Source organism: Kryptolebias marmoratus, linkage group LG6 (assembly GCF_001649575.2).
Source record: "Kryptolebias marmoratus isolate JLee-2015 linkage group LG6, ASM164957v2, whole genome shotgun sequence".
Taxonomy (NCBI): domain Eukaryota; kingdom Metazoa; phylum Chordata; class Actinopteri; order Cyprinodontiformes; family Rivulidae; genus Kryptolebias; species Kryptolebias marmoratus.
The window spans coordinates 9,368,655-9,380,602 of record NC_051435.1 but is presented as its reverse complement, the minus strand read 5'-3'; the positions used below and the strand labels follow the sequence as shown (position 1 = coordinate 9,380,602).

At 38.2% G+C, this 11,948-nt stretch overlaps 1 protein-coding gene across 1 annotated transcript; it reads right to left on the bottom strand.

Moving 5' to 3' along the window:
* Nucleotides 1-928: 928 nt before the first annotated feature.
* On the bottom strand, nucleotides 929-11,092 carry arsh (arylsulfatase H). Its single transcript, XM_017423817.3, has 11 exons — nucleotides 10,885-11,092; nucleotides 10,160-10,315; nucleotides 9,931-10,052; nucleotides 9,716-9,838; nucleotides 8,504-8,706; nucleotides 7,486-7,706; nucleotides 4,064-4,200; nucleotides 3,811-3,933; nucleotides 3,571-3,730; nucleotides 2,687-2,808; nucleotides 929-1,632 (listed from the first exon to the last, which is right to left on the bottom strand). The coding sequence occupies exons 2-11, from the start codon at nucleotides 10,306-10,308 to the stop codon at nucleotides 1,223-1,225; spliced, it is 1,770 nt and encodes a 589-aa protein (XP_017279306.1). The 5' UTR covers nucleotides 10,309-10,315; nucleotides 10,885-11,092; the 3' UTR covers nucleotides 929-1,222.
* Nucleotides 11,093-11,948: the final 856 nt, after the last annotated feature.

Below are 11,948 nucleotides of genomic sequence, written 5' to 3'. Positions count from 1 at the left end.
CCTGCTAAGAGTATAGAGCTGGTCCAGTGTTCCACGGCCAGGACGAAAACCACACTGCTCTTCCTGAATCCGAGGTTCGACAATCCGACGGACCCTCCTCTCCAGAACCCCCGAATAGACCTTACCAGGGAGGCTTAAGAGTGTGATCCCTCCCTTCTAAACACTATTGGTAAAACTAAATCAGCCACTGAGCATCACCTCATCAGTACGGTCTCTACAGTCAGACAGGGTAGAGGCAGCATCATTCTGTCTGAATTTTTTTGTTTGTTATAAATTCACCAAAAAACAAAAGATGAAATGGACGTAGAGAACTCCAAAGACACCACAAGTCCTTTGAATCTCTCAGCTGGAGGAGATTATGCTGGGGTGAAAAGTTTTATCAAAATAATACAGGAGAGGGCCTTGGAAAAAAAAAAATCCAGTGAGAGTTGTGGAGTAAAACAGCCAGAGTTTAGATACAAACTCAGAAGAGCATCTGTGGAGAAAACTCAGGGAGAAGAAAAGAAACTTAAAAAAACTCAAGGTTTTTGGCTCCTTTTTTAAAAAGGTTTTGAGGCTGATAAAAGAGCAAAACCCAGAAAAGAGTAAAAGAAAATGCATTAATAAAGCTGTAAACAATCTATGATCACACACACACAAACAACAACAAAAAAAGCTACTTTTACTGTATTATTGCAGAAAACTGTATGTGATGAAACAAAATTAATTAAATGTACTTGAAAATAAGTTTGTGATTTAATAAAATGTGCAAAAGATTACCCCGCAATAGATCTCTACAAACAAACTTACATTTTTTATGTTTTCAATCAATTTTGGATGTTTTTGATTCAGTATTTTAAGTTTTAAATTAATATTTTTAAATGTAAAATCCCTTCTTATTGTGTATTATACTGTGGCCCAAAAAGGAGAGAGCTGGTAAAGAAAATGGATGAATGTAAATTATGTTTTATTTTCTGTCTTTGTTACAATAAAATTTAATAGATAGATAGATATATTAATGATTTTAAAAAATAAATTACAAAAAAATCCAAATTTTGCAGATTGTTTTCCATCAACAAAAACTAGTGTCAAATTCTAGTTAAACCCTGGAGTGTTTAACGTCCCCAAATCCCAAATGCACCCTGATCCACATAAAATAAGCTCCAGATTACTTTTAAACCCTTTCTGGGTTGTGGACAGAAGCTTTCTTGTCTTTAAGGAACATTTCCACCGAGTTTTTCACCTAAAGACGCGTCGTGTTCTCTTTGCACCCACAGAAAGGAAAAGTCCCACAGCAGGGCTGCAGCCAGGGTCTCCACAGAATCTTTTTCCAAGTCATTTGGTTCTGTACTCCGTTAGCGTGCGAGCTGGCCTGTGACTCACCGTCGCCAGACGTCTCTTCTTGTTTGAAGGAGCGTTTGTGTTCCTTCACAGCATTGGCGGTGCGCTGGAGGATTTCTGCGTATCGAGGTTCATTCTCAGGAGTCAGTGGGTGGGACTCTGAGGGGTCACGGTAAAGGTCAAACAGCAGTGGCGGGCTGTGGTGTGTCACATATCCTCCGTGACACATGCACACACCGGTGTTGTAGCATCCGCCAGCCTCCGGGGGGAAAAAATTGGGAGTGAAAAAGTGCACCTTAAAGATGGAGTCACCTGGAAGGAAATACACACAAGTAAACAAAAAGGAATCTGTTTTAGAAGGCTGGAACAATGTTTCAGAATACAATGTCACAGAACTGCCACAATAAATAGTTTGCTAGTATTTATTTCACCAACAATGGATGTAGCAATGATGTCCCCCAATGGTTTTGAGTCAAGGAACAAATGAGCAAGCTGCAATAACACATACTAAAGAAGAACCATACAGATGTGGTTAAGTGCACATAAAGAATAAAATCTTTGTCCAGACATGTTTGGAGGTGGTTGATTTATTCTTGTTTCCTGAGGTTAGAATTTAAACCCAATGAAAATAATCTTGAGGCTTATTTCAAGCCAATGTATTAATCAGATGTAAAATATAAGGTCATGGTTATCTAACTTTCAGTTTCAAACTTAAGAGTTCAATGGATGTAAACTGATGAAGGTGTCGGTCAAAGATACAAAAATACATGCAGTAGATAAATTAACTTTTAGTTTGTTTTTGCAGCCATCTAATCATGTCAAAACTGGTCAAATAATGCACAAGGCAAGACTTAATTCTTACCATTTGTTAAAGAATTTTTTTATTTGATTCACTTTGTTTTAATTTCATTGAGCCTAGGGCTGAAATTTTTTTTTCTTCCTCTGAAACGTTTGAGAACCACCGCCCTACTGTATGCCTTTGGACATGCATGTCCTCTTGCATCCTTTAGAGGGTACTGCAGCACCCTCTGCACCTCACCTTACCTTGGTATTGGGAAACAATTACAAGTTTGACTGGCATTTTTACTGTGAAGTTTTTAAAGAGCAAAGACAAAACAAGAGAGCTTTGTAAAGACAGTGCAGTACAAACCTCCACCTTCTGTTCGACTGTATATTCTAATTTAGTACAACTGCGGACTAACATTTACTGTGTTTCTGCTTTAATTTTTATTAAATGAACCAAAAGATAGTAAAGCTGTCAAACTCAGTTTCTCATCAGAATGCATTGCTTTCTCTTGTTGAAAATGATCTCACTTCATGTACGTTGAAAATATGAATCTGCTCAATACTCTGTGTGTGAACTTACTGTTGGGTGGGTGCCAGCGAACTGCATGCAGAAAGGCACCGCAATAGTGGAACATGAATTCATGTTCTGACCGCGCCACTTTCCCCTCCAACAGTGGCATGAGGTTAAAGCCGTCTAAATGTCTGGCAGAGAGGAACATAGTGTATGTAACAAATCACATTCCTATCTGTAATGTTTTTGACGTTATCAGTACCAGCATTCCTTCAAGACAAAATGACATTCTTAGTAGACAAGTTCTTATTTTTAGGTTCCCACATTTGAGAATGTATCAGAGGTGCAGCTATGGGGGGTCCTAGGGTGGCTAGGCCCACTCAGCTTATGCCTAGACCCATCCAAACAAACTGTCTACATTTCACTTTTTTCTTCTTTATTTTATTCTGCCTGCTTTACTAAACATAAAAAAGAATCAGTCTAAAATGTTATTTAGACATTTGAAATATATGAGCACTATCAGAAATTGTGTTCCATTTTGGATAACTTAAATTAAATTTATGGCTAGTATCATTTCTAACTCGTAAATATCAGAAATTTGAGTTTCTAAGATATCCACAGTGTTCATTCTAGCAGACATCACAAATCTACTTGTAGATGTCTGAAGCTGGAAGCCCAGTACACATGATTAGAAAAAATGGTGTCATTTGTCCAAGGAAGAATAACATTTGAGATATCTGAAATGTTCATTTTGACTTGAAAGTATTAGTGATGATGATGATCTCTGTGCTTTTCTCAGTGTAAACTACTAAGCATTTTTTTATTGTCAGTGGTGAAAGAATTAATATCTGCCCCTGTCTAGTCAAGTTCAGTGACCACCATGGTTTCTTTTCTTAGATAATTTGTAATGCAGCATAAAATCAACAATTAAAGAATGAGAAGCGACTCTGTACCTATCCGGTTGTGTGTCCTTGGCTAAATATTTCAGTGTGGGGTAGAGATCCATGAGACTCGTGGGTTCATCCACCACTTTTCCCGCTGCCAGTCTGCCAGGCCAACGAAATATAGCAGGTACTCTGATTCCCCCTTCCCAGCCCCCCATGGCCTTCCCACCTTGAGATGAGACAACAGAAGAAATTACACAAATGTCTGCAGGGGTGTCTTAAAAAAAACAGATCAACCTGTTGTTTTACCTTTATATATACCGTTCCAGCTTCCAATAGGGCCATTCTCTAAATGTCCACCATGGTCTGATGTGAAATAGATCAGGGTGTTGTTGGCTAGACCGAAGGAATCCACTGTCTCCGTTATCTTACCTAAAATAGAGTGAGTGGGTTAAAAAACATGAATTATTCCAACCTTTCTGATTTCTCCTGGGTCATTGAAGACAAAAACAATGCTAATGCATGCATGTATTAACATATTTGCTCTCCACTCCTGACTCACCAATCATCCAGTCCACTTCCTCCATGTTGTCACCATAGCGACCGTGCAGACTCTTGCCAGCAAAGGCCGGATTTTTGAACAGCGGCGAATGGATGTGAGCCAAGGAGAAAAAGAGCAGGAACGGCTGATCAGCATTCCTAAAGAGGAGGAAGTGAGTCAAACCTGTTGTCAGCCCTATCTGTTACTCACACTGTTGTTATGCATGAATGATGAGTGAAATTCAGTTTTTGTCTGTCAGCCATGATGAGCACAACATTCATGCCAATAACGAGTAAAGTTTATGTAGTTCCATTTCTTTTTTTTTCTTTTATTTTTCTAAAAGCACTGATTTTGTTAGCTTAAACAATTAGCATTACAATATTGATGCAGACCAAAAAAAAAAAAAAGAAAAAGAAAATTCAATCAGGAGGCCGCAAGCATAATACTTGTTTTCCTTAGAACTGCTGACTGATTGTTTATTTTTGTTTATTTCAGCAATAACCTTCACACATTAAAAGGCATAACATTTCTTGAAGAAACTCACATCACCTGCTGACTTTTATGCCAGAGTTTTAGACTAAGATATTTGTATGTTGAAAAATGATAGAGTTGAAGTAGTTCCAAAATATTTGTGGGCAATAATTTTAAGAATAATTTCCTATGCGGAAACAAACTTTGGGATGCACACAGAGTTCATTTATTTAAACTCGGATCCAGTGCAAAAGTGTCTTTTAGATGATGCCACTAAGGGTCAGTATAGCTGCTGGATATAACTCTAGGTACTCATCAAAAAGGGCTCTCATGAAATGTTAAGTCAGTGTTTTGTTTAAAAGTCATTCAGCAAGAAGTTTCCTTAAACATCAACTCTGTCCATCCAGTAGGTGATTATAACTAACTGATGTGGAAGTAGATTTTTAACTTACAAACTTTTAGCACCCAAAGGTTTTCAGAATGCAGCACAGAGCGTTTACACACTTTCAGCTCATACATTGTTGACAAATGTTTGCTTCTCTGCAATGTTCAAAATTCTTTTCATTCCTCCAGCTATCACCAACCATTTTTTACTCACTTTATCTTGATCCCAGCACACACTGTGCACGAGAGAGCGTACAGCCTACACCAGGTCAGAGGTTCATTTCAGTAACACTGATGGTGGCTGCTGTTTAAGACTTTTAGACTTAAACTTTCCAAATGTTCGTATGTAAGAAGGTGAGTCACAAACTGCTTCACCTCAACTTGTAGGTGTATTTCAGAGTAGCTTCTATAAAACTTAAAGGTAAACTGTACTAGAATCCAAACTATTGACAGAATATTAAGTAATAATGACTAATAAAGTAAGTTAAAGATGCAGTTTGTTATATTATAGGTATTGCCTTTATTTTTAAATTAGTTGAGTGGTCACCTGTTGAAATGAACTGCATTTACATTAAAAAAGACATGCACTGCAATGATCTATAGATCATAGAATCTATAGATCCATTTATGTGTATGTTTGCCTTATTTGATGGTCAAAGACCTGCAGGACACATTTTTATTCACACAACTTCACAATCTTGACTGTTCTTGTTGAAATACTTGTTAGTTAGACACTTTGAGAGAGACCTATTTATTATAACGGCCTTTTTTTATTGAGAACAATAAATGTTCCCCTTATTGCATAACTTATTTTAGAGTAACTGTCTAACTGCTGCTGTCAAGCTGATGCAAAGTGTAAATGTTATGTGACACAATGATGCTTTGCGGTACTGGGAAAAGTTGGAAAATACTTTTCCAATAGGAGCACAATCCACCTCAAGTCAGCATTGTCATATCATATCCTAATCATAGTGTCATTCGGGTTAAAGTAAACAGTAAATTATTGCTAAAACTTCTCCCAAGCTGTGCTTAGAGAGCAAGATTCCTGGGAGAGGCAACCATCTGGGGTTTGTTACCAGCTCTGCATTAGTAGCAATACCTCCACTCCCATATTTTGCTTAACAAAAGTCCACCAAAATCATTAGACATTCAGGACTCAGACAGGTTGCTGTAGCAAACCAACACTGAATATGTATGTTAGTATTCACATTGATTGTTAAAGGACTTTTAAGACATCAGATGATCACAAAAATAAATTCTGTGTGCTAAAATGCCCATTTTTCATAGAATAAAATACAATTTGGTCAGCTCAAAAACCAACAAATATCCAACTTATTATCCAGATTCCATTGTTTTACGTCATTGGTTCTCAAACTTTTCATGCCCCACCTCACTTTGGAAGGAGAAAAATGTACGGGCCCTCCCTCGGCTCAGCAAAACTAAAACAAAATGAGTCAAATTCAACTGTAATAAAAATATGCAAAATAAAAAAACATGTTTCACATAAGTCTTTTTTTTCTCTCTTGTTAATATATTGTGTCAATAATGAAAATCAAGTGTTCTCTTGTTTTTGAGGACTTTTGTCTTGAGACTGTTCCCTTGAACTGAGATTTTTTTAAGTTGAAGAACAATCAAACGCTAAAGCTAAAGCAATAAAAACAACTTCTTCATTAGCCTCTAATTATTCGAAGGTAGTCAGAAATAAAATAAAATGTCACTTTAAGAGCCGTAGTTAATAAGACTAATCTGTGAAAAGAAACCCAGCAAATATAATTTTCTAAGAGTTCAACATTATTACAGCAATAATGACTGCAATCAGTCTATTTTCATGATATATATAATTTTAAAAAGAACAACTACACAGTTTAATCTGTGCAGAAAAAGCATGAACAGGTATTTGGCAGAAATATTAATTTCCTATGTTAGTGACGACTGACGTCATCACAGTATTAGTAAATTTCTGTTTTATTTTCACCGATGCTGATTTTAAAATTATTTTTCTGATTTGAATTCTCGTGTAAAATCATGAATGGTCAATTTATATTACTTAGGTGTAATGCTTCATCGTGGTAATATTTATTTAAAACTTCCTCCTGTCAGCTGACAGTTTTTAGATACAAACATGTCTTTTAGTCTTTTAACCTTCCCTGTAATTCCAGCAGCAGGATATTTCCCGTCTCTGTCTTCTTTGACTTGAAGCAGCATTTTTTCTTTCTTTCTCTCAGTGACACTTTTAAGACGTGTATTATAAGCTGGCTTATCTGTGGGATGTCCCACACAGATTAGTCCCTCTCAACTACTATCAGTCTGACCATTTGCCCCTAATTTAAGGTGATGCTTCTTCCAGCCGGCAAATGCCACCTTAAATTAAATAGAGAGCAAACTCTTTGTTTGTCAACACTTCTATCTGGGTCATGTGTCATCTGAAGAATAAAAAGTGAACCTAGTCTCCACACCGTGCAGCATGCAGTCTGTCTGTATAACCGGCATAAAAATGCAATTTGTGTAACACAAAAATAAGTCTGAGTTGCAACATTAGTTCCACCTGCAACCTTTTTAGCACCGCTGTTTTGCCTCAACATTCTCACCTCTTTATAAAATCTTGTGCTTCCCGCAGCAGTCTCTCGGGCAGCGTCTCCATTGTCATGGGCTGTTCGATCACATCTTGGTTCCTCATAATGATGCAGTTCCAGATGTGTACCAGCTTAAAAGGCACAAACCACAAGGCGGCTGCTGCCACACTGAGAAAGAAAAGCAGCACCAGTAACCACAGGCTGATTCTGATGAGGCCAACAACACGGACAAACACCTGGAAACGAACACAGACACATTCAGAAAGATAACACCTCAGCCGTTCCTGCTGTGGAATTCTGACACCTTGATAATACTTATCATACTGTAACTGAGTTAGATTCCTGAGATGATCCATGATGAAGCCTTTACATGACATTAGAAACCAACACAGGGATTTAATTCCACCGTGTGAACTTATTAAAGCACCAGGACCTTTGTTCACACATGCAGTTTTGTGTGATATTTATATGAAGCTCTTAAAACAGAGTTATTTGTTATTATCCACAGAAAGCACTCTAACTAGCTGAGGTTCTTGAATCCCCTCATAAATTTTCCCTCATTAGAACTAAAGTTTGTTTCAAGCTTTTTTTTTTTTTTTGCTTTGCTCTACCTGTGGCACAGCTGGTTTCCATTTGTCCCACAGGCACTTTTTGCAGGCCAAGTCTCCCCTGAATCTGAGTTTCAACATTGTGCTTTCCCTTGAGGCAAGTTCCAGGTTGGGGTAACTGTGAGTTTCCCGATTGCCGCTTCTGTTCTCAATCTCCTTTCAAAGCCTTTGGCACTTGTCTAAGCGATTCCATATCGGTTGTGTTGCTGTGGAGTTAATGGCACAACAGCTCATTGTTTTTGAGTTTCTTTCTCTTTTGTGCGGCAACAAAAAAAAAAAAATCTGTTTTGATTTAGTTTTCAAATCCACTTTTGTCAGACTGCATGCCTCTGAAGTAATATTTGTTTTTGTAAATGAATCTGTTTCAATTAAATTTGTGGAGAACAAAAAGTAAATGGAAAAAACTAGGATAAATTGATACCAACCATTGTGAAAAGTCCAAGTCCAAGCAACAAGGTCAGATTCTGGAGTGAATCTTGTAGATCCACCAGCAGTTCGCTGCCTTCACTAGGCACACAGTCATTAAACAGAGTAAATGGGATGCCATAGAAGTAGCTGAAGCCGTGCTGGTTTGGGTGATGGCAGTGATCCCCTCTGTGCTCACAGTTCAAACCCAAGTGCCATTTACCTGAAGATCCACAAAGAGTAAATAAAGAGGAATAAATTAAAGGCCTAGTATTCCTAGAAGAAAAGCAGATTACTTGTCACCTTCTATGCCAAAGTTTTGAACTGAGATCATCTTATGGTGAAAAGGGTTGGAGTTATAGTCGTTTTGGTCAAAAATATGTTATGCGTAACCTCAAAAGATAATGCAAGATATTGCAAGATGTGTTGGCACTCAGAGTTTGTGTGTTGAATGACTCTCAGCTACTACCGCATCTAACTTTAGCTCAATATCTATGTGTTTGGCTGTGGTGGCCATCTTAAACTGGATTAATCAGTTGTAGATGTACGGCCAATGAACACTTTGAGCATTTCAGTAACATCAGTCCAGTGGTTCCTCAGAAATTTTGCCAACAGACAGACAGGGGTGACTCTAACAGTTAATCTTTTAAGCAAAGATCTTGTGTATTGGGTAGCACTCTGAGTATGTTTTAGAACTCCAAATTATAACTCAACAACTGTGAAATTACTTAAGCTTTAGCCGTTTTTGTGTTGAATAATGTCACTTAGCTGTGATGGCCATCTTAAATCAGTCAGACTCTAAAGGTTAATAAGGTGTAAGTGTATATTCAATGATTACTTTGATCATTTTAGTGAGATCCTTCAAGTGAATCATGAGATATTTTACTAACAACTTAAGCAGGCAAACGCACACACAGATTTAAAACATCATCTCCTTTTTGTGTTTTTGTCAGAGGTGGGCAATAACAAAGTACTTAAATGTCAAAAACACACATTAGCCAATGTTTTTTCTTTTTTAGCTCTTGCTTATATGTCTGGTTTACTTGCACACAGCAGTGAATGTATGTAAAATCATTAGGCTTAAAATTTAAAGTTTACTTGTTACAAGCCGAATCATAATCGCAAAAATCTGAGGAAAGTCAAGCACGGACAAATCTGCACTCGATCTTGTTCATAGAACATGTTAAGAGTGAAGACTTCAGTGCCGTTCTGTAAAGCTGATCACATCTCACCAATAAGACCAGTAGTGTATCCTTGGTGCTGCAGCCTTTTTGCAAAAATGGTCTCACTGAGTGGAAGCCCCCCAGAACCTCCAAGAAACATCAGCACCTGCACACGCCCCTCACCCACCATCCCTAATCAACACACAGACAACAGGGATGGAATGAAGAAAATGGGTTGCGTTTGGATATATTAAATGACAAATACAGCCAGGAATAGTTGTTACCTGAGCGGAGTGCGTATCGGCCTGTCATGAAAGCGGCCCGGCTCGGGGAGCAGAGAGGAGCAGCAGCGATGTGCTGGGTCAGCTTCACCCCCTCCGAGGCCAGTCGGTCTATGTTAGGAGTCCTGCAGGAGCCGAACGAGTACAGAACAGGTTGACACATAGTTGGAACACTATTAAATAATGAAAAATGATCTCAGAAATTGATAGAAAGTAAAAACACAACCAGGACCTGATGGTACTGTTGCCATAGCAACCTATGTCCCCAATCCCCAGGTCATCCACCATTATGAGAACAAAGTTCGGCTTCTTATCCATCTCCTCCCCTGTGACATCACTTCCTGCTAGCAGGAGCAGAGGGAGAAGAAGAGGCGCCAGCATGGCAGATCTGAACAGAAAAGGAGCAGAGATTTATTTTATTTATTTTAATTTCAGCTTGAAAATTAAACCCTTTTAACAGCTGTAAACGTCCTTCTACCTGTTTTCTGCTGTCAGCATTTAAACTGCTGTTCTATTATCCCCCAAACATTTCATTTGAACTCTGAAAGTGTGAAATATAATTTCTTTATCTGTCATTTCAGATAAAAGAACCGCTGTGTGGATACTGAAGTGAAAGTACGGCTCTGTAGCACCACGTTGCAGCTGCAAGAATGGTAAATAGTCTTTGCAGAGATTCCTGTTATGTGTAGTGACATTTAGCGCTTGACATACAAATCAAAAAGTTGCGCTTTATTTAGTTTGAAAACGCTGAGGTGTGAGCGCTTCCTGCAAATCATGAACACAAATCGCAGCCTCCGAAAAGAAGAACATGTTCTTCTTTACATGTTACGTGTCAACATGTTACATGTTACATGTTACTCAGACGCAGCTGCCTGTCCTGGTATGACTGAACTTCAGCTGATTATCACCCTGTTTGCTGCAGCGGGTGTTTTTAATAAACAAGCAGCCAGAACTCACCTCTTTATGCGTCTACTTTCTGCAGCGGAGTTCCTGCTTCTCTGGAGCTCCGCCCGCCCTGGCTCTTGAGTAATACATGGATTATAAACAAACTATAAAATTCACCTTGAAACAGAAAAGCCGCCGCAAAATGTCGCACCTCTGCGGCCGCGCTCTGGAGCTTCGGGATGGATGGTTGTCGCCCGCCGCCGTCTTTGTCTGTTAGCAGGAAAGCGCTCATTAACCACTGGACAAACTTTGATGAAACTTTCAGGAAATAATCATTAAATGCACCTCTACAACAGATTAACCTTTGGAGCCAACCTCATGCAAAATGGTTGCCACGACCAACTGAGATGAGAAACCACATAAACTGCTACAATTCAGTCAGTTTTGCAGATGTTGGCTGTAGTTGAGAGTTTCTCATAACACATACTCCAAGTGTTTCTCATTGTGAAGGATCTCTGTTTAAACAGTGAAGTCACTTCTGCCTGTTTGTTAGCAAAAAATCTGGATGGATTCTAATTAAGCTTTCAGAAAGTAATCAATGGATGCACATATACAACAAATTAACCTTTGGACTTCTACAGCTGATTGACATTATCCAACACAGAAATGACTGTAACTCAGTTCATTTTACAGTTATTGAGTTAAACTTTGAGGCGGTAGTAGCTGAGAGTCATTCACATCACATACTCTGAGGACATCTTGAAATATTGCATGGGATTACAGTTAAAGTCATTTTCAAGGTTTGAGCAAAATAGCTACAACTGATAAAACTTAGTGATTCCTCAACATATGATGATCTTAGTTTAAAACTCTGGCATGAAAGGTGGCAGGTGATATGCATTTCTTCAAGTTATACTAGGTTTTTAACATTTTATGTATTTAAACAGTATGACTTTCTGATGTAAATATTTAATGTGCTCTTTTAAGATGTCTTGCTTATGGTATGTGATCCATTCCCATAAACTAAATATATTAAATAAAGTTCTTTAAGTTAGCTATAAATGAGTTGTGTTTAAATATGTTTAAATTAAAATGAGCTCAGCAGATCTGACATCAGTTTGAGGTAAAACCTGGTT